The sequence below is a fragment of the Aphidius gifuensis genome, linkage group LG2 (genome assembly GCF_014905175.1).
Source record: "Aphidius gifuensis isolate YNYX2018 linkage group LG2, ASM1490517v1, whole genome shotgun sequence".
In the NCBI taxonomy this organism is placed as follows: Eukaryota; Metazoa; Arthropoda; class Insecta; order Hymenoptera; family Braconidae; genus Aphidius; species Aphidius gifuensis.
In genome coordinates this window covers 17,847,995-17,866,684 of record NC_057789.1, presented here as the reverse complement: position 1 = coordinate 17,866,684, position 18,690 = coordinate 17,847,995, and the positions used below count along the sequence as shown (strand labels likewise).

Below are 18,690 nucleotides of genomic sequence, written 5' to 3'. Positions count from 1 at the left end.
TTCTGACCAGGTGGTAATTCATTTGTTTGGTTTTTTGTCCCATCGAATCATGCGATGAGCTGATTTTAGGTGTTTTGTAATGCATGATGTACTTCCATCTTTGTGTGAAACGAATTCATCAAACTTTGACTTTTTACACACAAGACATTGGGCCTCTCTTTTATTATCACGCACAACAAAATCAAAAAACTGAGAATATTTAGAATGTTTTTTGCTTTTTTCACTCTGAGATACAATACTTGGTGTCTCACTCTCAGTTGGATTACTTTCGTCCAAACGTCTTTTTTTTGTTAGTTTGCCCTTATCAGACATAATTGTGAAATTTAAATTCACAATTTAAAACACAACGCAATTTATTAAGAAAAAAAAAATAGATTTGAACTTGTCGACCACCAGCTGGTTTGTGATTTATAAAAACAAAATCGTAACGAGTTGTGGGCATATAACACTCACACCATTGCCGCACTCTTCTACGCTTAAATAAACAATTGAAAAAAAAATATAGTTTTTTGTTTTGCTTTAAAATTTGAGGAACCATAGCATGATAAACTATTTTTGTTGAGAGCAACGGCTTCATATTTCAATATAATCTCAAAAATGTTTATATAAAATAAAATATATTTTTAAAATTTTTTTTTTATCGTACTAATATTGAATTTCAAAGACATTAAAACCAATAGAAGCATAAATATTTTTATGACCCATAAAATTTAAAAAAAAAAAATAAAAATTATCTATCCGAAGCCGAAACCGCCGAAACTTCCGGCAAGTTTCGATCTGAAAAGTCGAGTTTTGTAACGGTTTCGTTTCGTGGACTAAAAAGTCAGTGTCGTACCGGTTCCGTCCCGAAAAACGAAACGAAACGGAACCGATACCGAATTGGTTTCGGTGTCGTGTCCAGCCCTACACAAACCTGTCAAACGTAAATTTCCGCGTTTACATTATAATGTATCAGGCATCGATTCTGTTTGGGAAGCTGATTTAGCAGATTTACAAAGTATACTTTGTAAATCTGCTAAATCAGCTTCAATCCATAAGATTTTCAGCTTCAATCCATAAGATTTTATATATAAAATCAGAAAATAATGGTATAACTTTTTTACTTGTTGTTATTGATGTATTTAGTAAATTCTTATGGATTGAACCATTAAAAAATAAAACCAGTCCAGAAGTATGTTCAGGATTTGAACGTATATTTAAAAAGAGCAATGGCCGTATGCCTGTTTTTTTACAGACCGATTCTGGAAGTGAGTTTAAAAACAAAATTATCCAAAAGATGTTAAGCGATGCTAATATTTATTTTCGAGTGGCAAGAAATCCTGACATAAAAGCATCAATTGTAGAACGCATAATACGTACAATAAAAGAACGTATTCGGCGTTATTTTACACATAAAAGAACACATAAATATATATATTTAAAAAGAACGTATTCGGCGTTATTTTACACATAAAAGAACACATAAATATATATATTTATGTGTTCTTTTATGTGTAAAATAACGCCGAATACGTTCTTTTTAATAATCTATATATAGATTCATTACAACAAATTGTCGATGGGTACAATAATTCTATTCATACATCGATTAAAATGACACCAGCTGCAGTGACGATCAATAATTTAGAAATCGTTAGGAAAAATATAGAAAGTCGTTATGATGATGAAAAAATAGTTGATCGATTTAAATATAAAGTAAATGACCGTGTGCGCATCAGTACTGCGAAAGGCGAATTCCAGAAAGGGTATACCCTTTCATGGTCTCAGGAAATATTTAAAATAACGAAAGCTACATCACGTCAATGCAAACCGATTTATGAGTTAGCCGATTTAGCTGGTAAAGTTATTGATGGTATGTTTTATGAGGTTGAATTGTCTCCAGTTAACAAAAACATTGAAGAAAGTGTATTTAAAATCGAAAAAATTCTAAAAACACGTGGTAAAGGCAAGCGAAAAGAATATTTTGTACACTGGCTGGATTGGCCATCGAAATTTGATAGCTGGATTCCTGCAAGTAATCTACAATGAATAAGGACAGAAATTTTTACCTCACACTTGTTAGTAACAAAAGTACTGAATTTTATCCTAATAATAATGCATCAGAATTTAGTATACAACTACCACGTAAAATCAATTTGGAGGGCGAGTAGGTTGTTGGTCTCTGTGATATAAATATACTTATCGGTTTTTTACATATCTATCCTCAAGAATGTTGTATAGGTGTTGATGTAACACAGTCTGGGGGTATTACGATATTTTTACCTCATGGCGTTAATCAAAATACTGAGGCAATAATTAATGCCTTGAATGGAGATAAAATACTGAATCAACATTTTGAATTCAAATTTAATTCCCAAACACGCTTTACCTGTATAAAAAAAATTTGTCGTGAAACCTGTGCTTCACATTCAATAACACTAACAAAAAAATTGTCAGATATTCTAGGCTTTAATTACATAGAGTGTGGATTATTATTTTCCGAAAAAATTGTTATACGTCTTAGTGAAAAACCAGCCAATTTGTTGAGAGCATTGCTAAACTTATTGTATGTTTATTGTGACATTTGTTCACCATATATTATAAGTGATAAAAATAAACAAGTTTTAAGAATTGTACCTTTTGATAGTAATGAATATAAGTATGGTGGGAATTATAATGTGAATTTCCAGCCTTATATTTACCAGTAATTCAACAGACTTTTCAAACAATATCATGTTTTATAAAAGATTCTAATGACCACATAGTCTTATTTGGGGATGATCCTTTGACAATGACGGTTCATTTTCAAAAAATTGATTAATTATGTCAATGTATTTAAAGTATTATGACAATCAAGTCGGTGGTGGTGTAACAACTCATCAACGTCAATACATTACTTATAATCAGCGAGGAAACGGTGTTGGAGGTTTTCTCAAGGGATTGTATAGACGAAAAAAACCAGAAACTTAGAAAAAATAACGAAGTTCCCCCGCCGGGAATCGAACCCGGGTCTTTTGCTTTCCGGGCAAACGCCTTGACCACTAGACCACAGGGCTTCTTATCTTTTCTAAGTTTCATAAAGTTAACTCCGACGTCCTTCTATGCGTCAATTCATTTTTTGAAAAAAACCAGAAACTTAGGAAAAATAACGAAGTTCCCCCGCCGGGAATCGAACCCGGGTCTTGTGCTTTCCGGGCAAACGCCTCGACCACTAGACCACAGGGCTTCTTATCTTTTCTAAGTTTCATCAAGTTAACTCCGACGTCCTTCTATGCGTCAATTCATTTTTTGAAAAAAACCAGAAACTTAGAAAAAATAACGAAGTTCCCCCGCCGGGAATCGAACCCGGGTCTTGTGCTTTCCGGGCAAACGCCTTGACCACTAGACCACAGGGCTTCTTATCTTTTCTAAGTTTCATCAAGTTAACTCCGACGTCCTTCTATGCGTCAATTCATTTTTTGAATTATATACTATCCTATATTACAAAGAGTAGCTAAACCTGTTGGTGAAGAGTTGTGGCAGGCTGGAGTTAGTGTATTGGATGATGTACTAACCCATAAATCTGATTTTAAAAAATCATTAGAGACACGATTGAAAGAATCTGGTCACCGACTTAAACGTAAAGCAGTAGATAATTTAGAAACATTGTGGGATAACCGTGGGGGTGGTAGCAGTAGTCATAAGAAAAAGCGACGTCGAAAGAATATTCAAAAAGGCTCTGGTATTAATAAACAAAAGGGTGTGATGAAGAAAAAACGTAATCAGAAAGGTAGTGGTCGTCCACGCGTCAAGAAGCAAAAATCTCGTTCTAGAGTCCAGAAAAGTGGTGGTAAAAAAAAGAGGAAGAATATAAAGAAAAATAATAAAAGAAAAAGATCAATAAAAAAGAAAAATAAACGTAACGTGTACGATATTTTTTCTTAAATAACCATGTCTTTTTTACATAATAATTCGTGTGAGTGTACGAAGTCGGAGCTTGACTCATTTACAATACCTCCAACACAAACAACGATCGAAGATTCTACATGGGCTTACAATCCTATTAGTTCAATGAGTGATGATTCGCAAATCGAATTTCATGTACCTGGAACAAGTGAGGAATATATAGACTTACCACATACACTGTTAAAAATTCGTGCTAAGATTGTGGATAAAAATGGGGCAGCAGCACCAGCAACTGACGCAGTAGGGCCAGTTAATTTAACACTCCACAGTCTCTTTCAAAAAGTTGATGTATTATTCAATCAAAAATTAGTATCAGCTTCAAATAGCACATATCCTTACAGAGCATACATTGAAACAATTCTTAATTATGGATATGATGCAACAAATAGTCATCTTCAACTAGCGTTATGGTATCCTGACACTCCTGGACGTATGAATACAAATAGTGTTGGTGCTGCAGATGCGAAAAATGAAGGCTTAGTTGCCAGATGCGTTCATTCAAATGCCGGAAAACAATTTGAGATGATTGGACATTTACATGTTAATGTATTTAACCAGGAAAAATTTTTATTGAATGGGATTGAAATGAAAATTAATCTCACACGGTCAAAACAAGAATTTTGTTTAATGGATGCCTCAAACGACAAGGATTATAAAATATAAATATTAGAAGCGTCATTGATTGTACGCCGAGTCAAGCTAAATCCTCATATTATGATTGCTTATGCAAAAGCCTTAGCGAAAACGACAGCTAAATATCCCCTTACTAGAGTGGAGGTCAAGAGTTTTTTACTCACCGCAGGAATCCTTGGAAATTGTCTCGACAATATTATTATTGGTACTTGCCCCTTACCCCTTGTTGATAACCGGGGCTTCAATGGTAATAGGGTCCATAATCCATTCTACTTCCAACACTTTAATATCAATTTTCTATGTCTCTACGTCGATGGTAAACAAATACCTGGAAAACCGTTACAGCCTACATTTTCCAAAAATATATTTGATGCTGAGGCATACCATACACTTTTTCTGGTACTGGTATTCATTTTGGAGACCATGGCATGCAAATAGATAGAGATAGCTATAGAAAAGGTTATACGTTATTTGCTTTTGACTTAACACCAGATCTTTCCGCACATAGTGCTAGTCATTGGAACTTAATTAAGAGTGGTAGCCTGCGTATTGAAGTACGCTTCAGTGAAGCTTTGGCGCAAGTCGTTAATTGTCTTGTTTATGCCGAATATGATAATATTATTGAAATAGACTCCAGCCGTCAATAAATATAAAGAAGAGTGAAAATAAAAATATATATTAGTCTCAGCAGCGCAAGATAGCGTGATTCATCTCATGGATACTCAACAGCTAGCTAGAGCTTTACCGTATACAGATATCTCTGTTGGTGGAATTCATCCTGTAGACAAACTACCTTTTGTCTGGCCGAAGCCGTGTGCAATAATTGCAAATACAGACAATCATAATCAACCAGGATCTCATTGGGTCGCATTATTTATCGATCATTTTGGCTATGGAATATACTTCGATAGTTTTGGACAAAGACCTACCGATCCTCGCTTCAGCTATGTCCTTAGAAGAAACACTGTCTGTTACGAGTATAATAATAAAATGCTCCAAGATTTTTCGTCTAATGTGTGTGGTTGCTATCGCATTGTTGCTCTACATTGGTTTTCCAATGGCGGAAATCTTTCGAGTTCCCAACGGCTGTTTGGCGACAATACTAAACTTAACGACAATACTATAATGACAATGTATAAAAAACTGATTCAAAAAAAAAATATATTTAAAAATAAGCGTTTCCATTTTCTCCGAGGTAGTGGTGCAACTGTACAACATTCTTATTGTAAATTTCGTTGAATAAAGAAATAAATAAAATAAAATAAATAAAATTGTTTTTTGTTTGAATTATTCCCTCTCCTTAATTTTTAAAAAATATATATAAAGAGAATTTTAAAATAGATGTTTAGTTTAAAAAAATGGCTTCATCAACAAGCATGGTGATGGCAGAACATATCGAAAAACGTACTTGGTTTGAACGTGGTAAATGATTGTTGTATCGTGTAGAATTCAATCGCCGTGAAAGTTTTGAAACATGGCCGTTAGCTCATCTTTTAGATATTTTCGAATTGGCTTCTGCTGGATTCTATTATACCGGAGTTGGTAACTTTGTATGTTGTTTTGAATGTGGAGTTCAAATTAACGATTGGACTTTGGGTGATAATCCTTGGCTTGAACATCATCGAAACAAACCAAGCTGTAGATTTGTACGCCGAGAACCGTGTGGAAATGTCCCTGTGGGCATCCACCCTGACACCGTGGCTGTACCTACTTACTACCCTTATCCGAAAAATATTTCTCCTGTAATTTCACCGTCATTCCGTTATTCATATTATTCATCTGCGGTATCAAGACTTGAACATCGAGAATTTTTAAGTCTTTTTGATTATGTACCACCACCGTACCTTGATCCACAGCCTGAGATTGATGTTAAAACTGCCAAGGTTCGACAATACTTGACTTATGACTTACGCCTGAAATCATATGGATATTGGCCTAGACACATGAGCCAGACAAAAGAAAAGCTAGCCGAAGCCGGATTTTTCTACACTGGTATTGGTGACCACGTTCAGTGTTATCACCACTGTGGTATAAAAGATTGGCTCCCAAATGAAGATCCATGGGAAGAACATGCACGTTATTTTAAAGAATGTTATTTTGTACGTGTTATCAAAGGACAAGAATTTATTGATCATTTTAAAATACCTCAAACCGATGATCAACCATCAGACGATGAGGAAGAACTCAATAGTCATTATGAGAAATATACCTACGGATTACCACAGTATAGATGAAGATATTGAATTCAAATGTAAAATTTGTTTTGAAAAAAATTAAGGTATATTATTTTTACCATGTGGACATTTTGTTTCTTGTGGAAATTGTTCAACTTATTTAATAAAATGTGTTATATGTAGAGCAGATATTGAAAAAGTTGTACGACCAATTATTTCATAAATATAAAAATGAAAATAATTTTTTAAACAAATATAACCTGTCTTGTAAATTTTTTTACCTATTCATATACCCATGTTGTAAATTAATCGACTTAGTCAATCACAAGCCGTGATTCAGTCAATACCATGGCGTTTACAGCATTTTTGATTTTTTCTGTAGTTGTGAAGATAATTGAATCGAGAATACAAACACTGGGTTTGTATTATGATCATATCGAAAACGTGCGTCTAACGAGTAATAGTCTACAACTTACAACGTATATGGATGTTGACGATCTTCCCAATTTTTTACCGAATATTTTACCATTGCGTTACTCTGATGCTGATTTGGGCGGAGGTGGTAATTATACTAAAGAAGACCCAGGATTGGCTGGTCTACATAAAATATGTCAAAAGTATGAAGCAGATAAAATTGTAGAAAATAATTGTGACTTTGTATCACGACGCCTTCCTTTTTTGGAACAACAACGAAAAAAAATCGCAATGTATACAGAACAAATTAATTCATTATTTCATAAAGACGTTATAAAAACAAAACGTAATGAACCGACCTAGCCTATCGTGGGTGCAAGATCAAGCTTTTTATTTGGGATTCTGAATAAAGACGATGCCAAGATGATTAACGAAGAAATCAATGAAGTAAAACGTGATAATAAAAAAACAATTTTTGTTTTAAATAATACAACCCATCTATTACAAACAGAGTTACATACAGTGCAGACTCGATTAAAAAACAATGACGGACGTATCAATTATTTTCGTGCACAAATGGAAGAATTTAGTGTTGGATGGAAAAGCAAGGATACACTTTTATGGAAAGTTCACTTTGAAACTATGGTAAACCTCGGACGTACCTGGCTTCAGAATATAGAGCTGAGTTATGATGAATATATTAATTCCTTAGAACTCGTAATTCAAATCGACTATTTTGCTAGACTCGGATTAATCCACCCTCGAATAATGTCTAGTAAGAAAATTGAAGATTCTTTGCGTCTTTTTTTACAAAATAATAATAATCAGTATGTACTACCATTATCAATAAATGAAGTGGGTATTGATGGTCTGCGGAAAATTGCAAAAATATCTATTGCCTACCATGAGAGACGAATTTTACTGAGTATTATGATACCTCTACTATCACCAAAAATTTATTTAATATATGAAATCCATCCAGCACCGATAAAACAACATACTTTCCAATCACATATTGCGGCATACATTAAACCTAAAAGTTCTTTGATTCTTATAGCCCAAGATAAAAGTGAATGCACTACCAACGTTAATATCCAGGCATGTCAGATTTCTCCAGACGTACCAACATCTTTTTGTACTCACTCTTTTTCTTTACAAGATACAAGAAATATAAATTCATGTGAAATTAATTTATTAATGACAAACAAACAAGATAATATGTTAGATTGTGATATTCAATTTTATGAAAATCATCAAGCAAATTTTATTCAATTATATAATAAAGAATGGTTATGTAGCATGGTTGAAAATACTGAGTTACGAGTTATTTGTGGTAATGACGTGAAAACCCGCAAACTAAATTATACAGGTATAATAACTGTCAGTAGTGGATGTAGAGCCCGTATCGACTCTGTGACATTAGTCGGGGTTCCTGGCATATCCCAAAATAATGATAAAGTCCTCCATCCCTATATTGGTGGATATGATTTTTTAAATTTAGTTGAAGGTATAAATGAAACTAATAAAACAGCGATTGAAAAAATGATTGTCAACTCAAGTCCTCTAAGTCTCAAAGAAATTGTAAAGACATTAAATGCTGTGAAATTCACTGTGACTGAAAAAGAAAAAATTCACGATACATACCTAAAAATTTTACTGGGTCAAATATTATTAGGACTTGTTCTTTTATACAGTGAAATTGAGCTAAAAAAGTAAAAGTGAATTACATATTGGACTTTACGAATTTTTTTATCACTATCTTACGTATTGAAACATTACTGATCGTTTTCAGGTTTGTGCCTGGCTTGTTACTAGCCTGGGAATATTAACGAGTTTCCAAAAAATTGAAGAAAAAAATTTAACGTGTGGTTTTATTACACTTTACTTTCGATGTATATTGTTACGTATTGATATTTTAGTACTTACATAAATTAATAAATTAATAATATTTGGTAAATTCAGGGGACATATCTTAATATCGAGTAGCACATAAATTTTTTTCTTTCTATTTTTCATAATATTTTACTTTTAGCATCATTGACATTTTTTATTTAACATTTTTTTCGACTTTTAATATCATTTTTCATTTGAGCTTTTATTTTTCTCCAGCCACAGTTGCATTTTTATATCAGCAACTCGATATTCAACATCAGTCAAGTTTAACAATTATTATAAATAATATCTAAGCAAAATATTAAATGCTGACTAGTCTGAGAACCATTAATTATGATTGGTTAAAAAGATGCTTTCACTCTGGATCATCCCTTCTTTAATTTAGTTCCTCTATAGGAAATATAATTTTTAATTTTCAAGTAAATCACTCTTGCGACAACCCGTGAAGGAGAAAACAACATGGCGAAGCAATAGGCCAAGCCTGGCAAAATGTTGCCAAGTCTTGGCTGCCAGTCTTGGTCGATGCTCGCACCAGGCTTGGGGATTGACACCAATTTAAGCTTGGCTACCAATACCGGGCCAAGCATTGGCTGCCAATATTCGGCCAAGACGTCCAAAAATTTAGTAATTTTATAAAAAAAAATATTTTTGAAGTGAAACTTCTTTACGGAGGGTAGCAAAAAAAATTCGAGGCCCTGCTAGCGTTACGCGCTCGGGTTTACTTTCTCGTATACTCTCTTGTAGACATTCTCCCGTATACTCCCTTGTAGACGTTCTCTCGTATACTTTCTGCTATACTCTCTGCTATACGCTCGGTCGCAAGCGGATAAAGAGAGGAGAATTACATAGAGAGAAGGGAAGCCGGCAAGCATTATACATGCACTATATATAGCGTATAAACTCGGAGCGTCAGCTGCTATGTGTGTATGCGTGAGCGACTTTTTTTTTTTTATTTAAATATTATTAAACAGTTCAACTGAGTTTAATACTTAAATAATTGATTTTTAAAAAAAATTCATTTAAACGTATTAAGCAATAGTTATCTCGCGGGCTTAAAGAATCATTATTATAATAACAATAAAATTATTATAAATATATATAAATGATGATAATTATAACAACAATAATTTTGATAATATTACCAATTATTCACAATAGTATTGATATTAATAATAATATCTATAATAATAATATTTTGAATATAAATACTAATAATTATCAATATTTATATATGAATGTTATTGTCAATGTTATTATTTATATTATTAATATCACTGATATTATTATAAATCGATAATATTATTGTTATTATTACTAATATTATATTGATATTATTATTATCGATGATATTTTTCAAATTATTATTTTATTTATACTATGGTTATAGATGAATAATATTATTATAAATAATAATAACTCCAATAATATTATGATTAACAATAATATCAATATAATATTAGTAATAATATCGATGGTATCAATTATATTGTCGCATTAAAGAATGAAGGGCGTAAGTGCCAAAAACGTCGATTTTAAAGGAAAAAGGGCGTAAGTGCAAATTTATAAATTTCCGGGTTTTTCATCTAATTTTAATACTTGAAAAAAAGGGAAAATGGGCGTAACAACCTTTGATAAAGGATAAAGGGCGTATGTCCAAGGATTTACGCCTTTTTTCCCGTTATCAAAATAATTTTTGATAAAAGATGAAAGGAATATTTTCAATTTTATTTGAAATTTATTTAATGGCAGGATTTTTTAAATTATTGATTGTTTACTGATAATTATACATAATTTATTATCAATACGAAAAACATAAAAATAATTACAAATCTTCATCTTTTATTAAAAATGATTTTGAGAATGGAAAAAAGGCGTAAGTCCCTGAACATACGCACTTTTTTTTCTTCTTTAAGCCTTAAAATTAGATGCAAAGCCCGAAAATGTATAAATTCGCACTCACGCCTTTTTTCTTTTAGAAAAAAAAAATTCCTAAAAATGGCACTTACGCCCTTCTTCCATTAATGTGACGATATAAATAATAAAATTTATAATAATAATATTCGAAATATAAATACTAATAATTATTATTAACTAATAATATTTATATTCGAATATTATTGTCAGTATTAATATTATTATTATTATTATTATTATTGATATTCAGCGTGACATGAAACTACTCTGAAAGAAGTTTCACTTCCCCCGCGCGTACTCGAAACACGCTAATTTTTTTTTATTGTTTAAACAATTTAATTTTTTTATTTATATAATTGATGATTTATTTGACCGAAAAAATTACATCATAAATACTGAACATCACCAGGACTTGAACACGGTATCTTCTAGTTAAAAATCCAGAGCCTTACTTACTTAACCATAGCAGCAACAATCAACGATGAGGAAAATTTGTTCTACTTAAATTTACATTATAATCATGGCAATCCAAGAATCAACCGACACTCGGCCGATATATAAACTTTATTTGTTCCATATACCCCGGAATGTATTATAATAATTTATAAAAAAAATTTTTTCCTCGAAATTTTCGTTATGTAAAAAAAAATGAGTAGATGTTATACAGTAAATGTATAATTAAACAAAAAATTTCGAATAATAAATACATAACAGTGGCTTTTAATATATTCACATATATTTCGAAAGAATAAAAAATAATTAATCTTGGTGACCCAAAGAACAATCGACACTCGTCCGACAAATGGCAAGTCATCGGTTCATCAACCTTTGATGTGCCAACTCTTGGCTTAATTGTATATTCCCAGTCTTGGCCGCCCAATAATTATACCCGAGTAGAAACTTGAACACTGATCCAGGCCTGATCAGGATATCTTAAGGCTATCCCTTTATTCAATTTTTGAATAATTTCATCTTGATTAAGTCCTGATCCAGACTGGATCAGGCTATCTCTATAAAAGATAGAGTAGGGATGGCCTCATAAAGATAGCATCCGTCTATCTCTATTACATCTTTAACAGAAATAGCCTGATCCATTCTGGATCAGAACTTGATCAAGGTAAAAGTATTCAATTTATTTTTTTTTCAAATATTTTTGTGTCGAAGGGTTCAAACCTCAGTCGTAGCAATATTTAGTTAGGTAAATTATCAGTTAGCTCAGTTTGTAATAATAAAGTTTTATCCGTATTCTGTTACGCGTTGGTATTCAAATTAAAAAAAAAATGAATTTGAAAATAGTAATTTTTTTTTTTTATTTTTGGCTAAATCATGTATCCTGATCCAGTTTGGATCCAAAATCTGGATTCATTATGGATCATGTATACAGCCTGATCAGGTATCCGGATACAATCTGGATCCGAACCCTACGAAAAAGCGTTACATCCTGATCAAGTTTGGATCCAGACTCGATTTGAAATTAGGCAAGCCTGATCAGGTTTTGATCCGAACCTGACCTGAATTTCTACTCGGGTAACCAAGACTTGGCCGATGAACGGTTGATCAATGGCTGACCAGCCCTTGATGAGCCAAGCCTTGGCTTAATCATTTGTTTCGAGTCTTGGCCACCCAATAATTTACCAAGACTCGGCCGATAAATGGCTTGATAAGAGCTGGCCACCTCTTCTTCAACCAATGGTCAGCCAAGCATTAGAATACCAGCCTTGGTAAGCAAATAACCAGCCATGAGTCAGCCAAGCCTTGGCCCATGGATGGCGCACGATTGGCTGCCAAGCATTTGATGCCATTATTGGGACAAGACTTGGCCGTGTTTCGAGTCTTGGCAATTCCTTTACGGGAATTACTTTTGTTCTATTCATATCGTAAATTTAACCAAAATCATTTTTCAAAACCAAATATTAATTAAAATAAATATAAATAAAATTAATTCAATAATTTAAATAAATAAAAATAGAATCTTATCAGTGAATTTAAAAATAAATAAAATCCTAGTGATAAATTATTATTTCCTTTATTATTTTAACCTTTCTAATCCTATAAAAATAATTGACTGTGAAATTTCTCTAGGGTGTTGTATTTTCTGAGCTTCGAATTTTTACCGATTGTATATTCTTTAACTACTACCATCAACTAGGTGACCATCCAGATTGACACGCTCTTAACATTTATTGATTTTGGAACATTCTCACAACAGGTACATCTACTATTATACACATTCCCTTTTAACCCGTTACCCTGTAGGGAATAACAAAATAAGAGGATTTTTAAAAATAACGTTAAATACCGAGTTGATTAAATTTTATCATTCTAGATTTATTATATTAATTATTACATTTTGGTTAAATATTCTTTGTTATTTTTTGTTATTTCATAGTTTAATTTGATTTATCAACCTGGTACGTAATAATATCAATATTTTATTTTAATATTCTTTTAAATACGAGACTGAGCGCCCGCTTGCACGGTCGTTTTTATTTCACTTGAATGTCGATGTCATATGTTTGGGAATAGTTACGTTTTTTCGTATGTTTTTTTATATACATATGATAATCTGATATGCATTTACATGCTTCAAGTTTGTTATTGCAACAGTGGCCTTTTTCATTTGACTGTTCATATATATATAAATAAATAAACAAAAAGGAATATGATGAATATTCCGATATTCAGTACGAATATTTTATATCAATTTCATTAATATTAATTCTAAATGAGCGACAGTTTTTTATCTTTCACTTAAATCATTAATATTTATAAAGTTCTATTTCAATAGATAATTTCAATAATTGTAATGTTGATCAACATGTAATGTTAAGGAGGTTATGCACAAATTACTCTTTTTTTAAAAAATATAATGAGAATGTTCTGAAATTTTGTACACAAGTAGATCTTTTCATTCTGAATACAACGGTATAATTATTTTCTTATGTTGATCGGTTAAATTTTTTGTAATTAATTATTGAAAATAATATTTAACATTGGCTCTTATGGAGATTTCAACCATTTTTTTCGGATAGAAAAAATGATGAAAAAGTCTTGAAAAAAATCACACATATACTAGAAACCGAGTTTTATTGATTGCGCGAAAAATTTTCATATGTTGATCGGTCAATTAATGAGTAATTAATTATAAACTTTACAAAAACTAGATGTGGCAACGTATGGCATGTTCAAACACACACACATACCCGCAATCCCATATATTGTATATGGGGCGCAGGCGCTTTTCACTTTATTTTTTTACAGTGTAGTCGGATTTCAGTTTTGTCTGTGACGTCAGAAGCGCCCCGCAACACCCGCAATGAATTTGTGCATAACCTCCTTAAAGGGAAATCAAAAAATGACGAGTAGATCGTGCCCTTTGGGCACTCAACCTTTGACTTTCTATTATTCGTATTTAAAAAAAAACTATTATGTAGATCCAAGCTTTTTTTGTTCCAAATTGTATTATTGGTGCTGATGGTGTTATTCAATGATTATCGAATTAATCAATACAATTTGACCATTATTTTGGCTCCATTTTACTCAATGTATGTGTTTAAATATTTATTACTTTCTCATTTATGTTTTTCGACAAATTATAACCTATCTTAATTTTTTATCAACTGATGGCATTACTGATAGGTATACCAAACGTTGCTTTAAGTTCACTAAATTATTTATCAAATCTATTTGATTTAATAATATTTTCAATTAAGTTTTGACCATTTCAGTGTTGTATATGCTGTCGTTGATGTATTAATAGTTGGAACAACATGTTAACACCGAATACAATGACACTTGACATTGATTTAATTGTTGCATCTACTGGTTAATGTTTTAATAATATACTCCAATGGCACTTTTATCGAAAATATTTCATAAATAAATAAAATATACTTGACATTATTGCATCTGTGACAATGAGACAAGGTATTTTCTATTATTTTGTTTACAGTGTACTCAATAGTGTTCATAACTATTAAATTGCATATTAAATTAACTTAGCCACTATTTTAAATATATCGATTTATTGAATGTATCGAACGTATAACGTGTATGTGGGTGTGTGAGAACTAATGAAAATGGATGTATCAACAGCGTCAGCCAATAGAATGACGAATAAATGTTGCCACGTGAAGTTAACTGAAAGTGTCTTGTCCTTTTTTATAAAGGATATATAAATCAAACACAATTTTATATATAATATCATTTAAACTTTTTATTAAATATTTAATTTACGAGATCGACTATTTAAGTGTCATACAATATATACAGTAGAGCCTCGATTATCCGAACCAATTCGGACCGCGCCTAGTTCGGATAAGTGAATATTCGCTTGGCTTAATCATTTTTCATTATTTTAATTTCTTTTGTTTTTTTTTCTTTTATCGTTCGGATAGTAGAACGTTCGGATACTCATACAGCGGTTCAGATAACAGAGGGTTCGGAAGACAGAGGTTCAGATAATCTACTGGCTCTACTGTATATATTTTACTGACTTGTGACGTAGCATTGTAGCAAAGCCACGTCACTGATATATGTTTAGCAAGTGTCTTTTATATATGGATATATTTGCTATGGGAGTTCCCTATGGCCGATTTTTATTGCCCCGTAGATCAGAAAAGTATGTTTGGAAAGTTATAATATCATTTAAAAACACAATGTGTCATAGCAATGCATTAACTGTTCAGCATTTTACCCCAGGGTACCGAGTTCGGAATGGACCTGCCCCATGTATCATGTCGTAGGCACAGTGTGACTGTAATGCCTAGCTTTTTCCGGCTTCCTTGGGCTTTTATAAGATTTGGGGGACTCAAAAAGTTGACATCCATGACTGCAGAAAAAATGAATTAGTTAAATCAGATAAATTTCAAGACTTCTGCACAAACCTGTACATACTTCAATGCTATGTAGTATACTCGTTAAAGAATTATTTTTTGTTTGAATATCAATTGAACTTACTTTGACATTTATAAAGAAGATTCGTTTGGGCGATGTCACCTTCACTGAGACGAATTCGCTGGCCTATTTCAGGTCGTAGTTTCCCATAGTTTTCCATCGGAAGAATTGTATCCAAGTATGTTCCTTTAGAAAACGTGTTCTTGGCATAATGCATTATGGAATCATAATCATACGGAAGACCAATCGAATCAACTTCTTCGTGTGTTAATTTATTGAAGTTGTATTCTTGCCCTGTTTCAAATATTAACAGATAATTTAAACTTCAAATTATGACAAATTTGCATTATATTTAACGTTACCCTTGGATACATTTTTGTTGTGATCTAAAATTGATTTGAAACCAGGTTACTTGATCAAATCATGATTCAAATTTCTACTAGGGTTTGTAAGAGGTTTGACACTATTCGTAAGTTTAAAAAAATTTTATCAGTTAACGCTGTCTAAAAATTCTTATTTTTTTTTTAATATAATTCTTTTACCAGCAGTCAGTTGCTTTTTACTCGAGGGAAGTCATTTTCAACTAAAAAGGCTTTTCTGATTTGAAAGATTGCATTTTATCAAACACGGTTTTCGACATCTCCGAAAAACTAACACATGCGTGCATGTGATGTGCATCAACGAAGCGCACAGATCAGGAGGAGCGATGTGTTGATAATAGTATATTTTGTTACAAGTGCCCACTCAGAGAGTGTGCACTCAACGAATTTGGAGGGGCAAGCACGAGCCTTGGCGAGTGATTCCACTCCAAATGAGTTGTGAGCGGGCTCTCTGATTGGGCACATGTAACGAACCATATTTTATGTTACTAGGGACAGTGGTAATAATGTGTGAATTTCTAAAAAGCGCACTACCCCTCTTGCGCTTTGGAAATTCACACATTATTCCCACTGCCCTTGTAACATAAAATGAATTAAGAATATTCTTATTTGAAGGAGATACAGGAGTGGCTAAAAATGGTCAAGGTGCACAAAATAGTCAGCCTTTTTTTTTGGTAAGATTGATCAATTTTCTTTCTTGTCTGTTTTTTCCAAATTATGTTTTTTCAGCACACTTGGTTACTAATAAATGGCATCAACGAACATATTCATAGCACGTTATGCTTGGATTTTTTTTTTTATTCAATCTTTAAATTGTTCTATTTATTTTTTAAAGTTTTTTTTAAATGGTTTCAAATGAATAACTACTGCAGTAAACTTCAAACCTGTAAACTGTTAAAAATACAATTGTTTTTTTATGTATTCATATTAAATATTAATTGTTAAAATTTTCAATAATATATCACTTGTTATTATTTTATTATCAATTCAATTAATACATATTATAGCGTATTTTTTAAAGTTTTCAGGTTAAAAGTTTACCACTTTAGTTATTTATTCGAAGCAATTTTTAAAAAAAATTCGATCAATAGAAAAATTTAAAAATTAAATCAGAAAACGAAAAAAATTTCAGACATAACCTGTTACAAATATGTCATTTGATATCATTAATAGACAAAGTGTGATGAAAAAACATGAAAAAAAATTGACAGAAAAAAAAAATTTATTAATTTTGTTCTGTACTACTTGAAACATAATACATGAGTATTCAAAATAATCAATTAAATCTATCAGCATGTGTTGAAAGTGGAACAACCAGACAACATGCATGATTTTTTAACATTTTTATTGTAAGTCTCGGCGGTTCATTTATTTTATTAGGGAATTTTAATTTCCTATTGTTTTCGCTTTTCTTCTGGACCCCCCTCCCCCCAACCATGGTAGACACCCCCCCTAAAAAATTTTCTAAGTCCTTTAATCTCAACCATGGTAGACACCCCCCAAAAAATTTTCTAAGTCCCTTAATCTTAACCAATACGATATATATGGAAAATATAAAGAAAAATATAGAAAACTCACTGAATATAAAGAAAAAAAAGATAAATATGGGAAAATATCAAAGAAAAATCGGTAAACATAAAGGAAAATATAGAAACGTGACTGAATATGAAGAAAAAAACGATAAATATGGGAAAATATCAGTAAATATAAAGAAAAATAAAGAAAAGTGACTGAATATAAAGAATAAAACGATAAATATGGGAAAATATCAGTAAATATAAAGGAGAATATAGGAAAGTGACTGAATATAGAGAAAAAAACGATAAATATGGGAAAATATCAGTAAATATAAAGGAGAATATAGGAAAATATCAAAGAAAAATCGGTAAATATAATTGAAAATATAGAAAAGTGACTGAATATAAAAAAAAAAAACGATAAATAAGGGAACATTCCAATTATGCCCCCCCCCCCCTCCCTGAAAATTTTCTAAGTCTCTTAATTAATCTAAACAAGACGAATATGGAAAATGAAGAAAAATATAGAAAAATAAAGAATATATAAACGAATAAACGAAAATATAGAAAAATCACTGAATATAAAGAAAAATACTTACTAACTAACTTTATGGAATGAAGAGGCAGAAAATTTCTAGCGAAAAAAGGGTGATGTGATAGCATCAAAGGAATTGAAAATAAATGAATATAAAAAAATTAAAAATATAACGACGACTTCAGCAACAACTAAAACGTTAAATCCTGATTTAACCGAGAGAAAAAAGTAAATAAAATAAATACAATCGAACTCGACAATTTCGTAATAAATATTTAACATTGACAGGCTAAAATCATAGTACAACAAAATGAATAAAAACGGAGAGTTTAAAAGGTTAGAAGAAAGCGATTCTGGACATGGAGATGACCCATTAGAAGGAACAAGCAAAATGAATGAAAATTAAATAA

At 31.6% G+C, this 18,690-nt stretch overlaps 1 protein-coding gene across 5 annotated transcripts in view; it reads right to left on the bottom strand.

The window, feature by feature from the left end:
• Positions 1-18,690, bottom strand: part of LOC122849214 (tolloid-like protein 1) — a 250,085-nt gene that overhangs the window by 110,079 nt on the left and 121,316 nt on the right. For all 5 annotated transcript variants that reach the window (XM_044147866.1, XM_044147871.1, XM_044147867.1 and 2 more), the window contains one exon: positions 15,912-16,142. In XM_044147866.1, the coding sequence (XP_044003801.1) occupies positions 15,912-16,142 (231 nt within the window). The remainder of the gene's footprint in view (positions 1-15,911; positions 16,143-18,690) is intronic.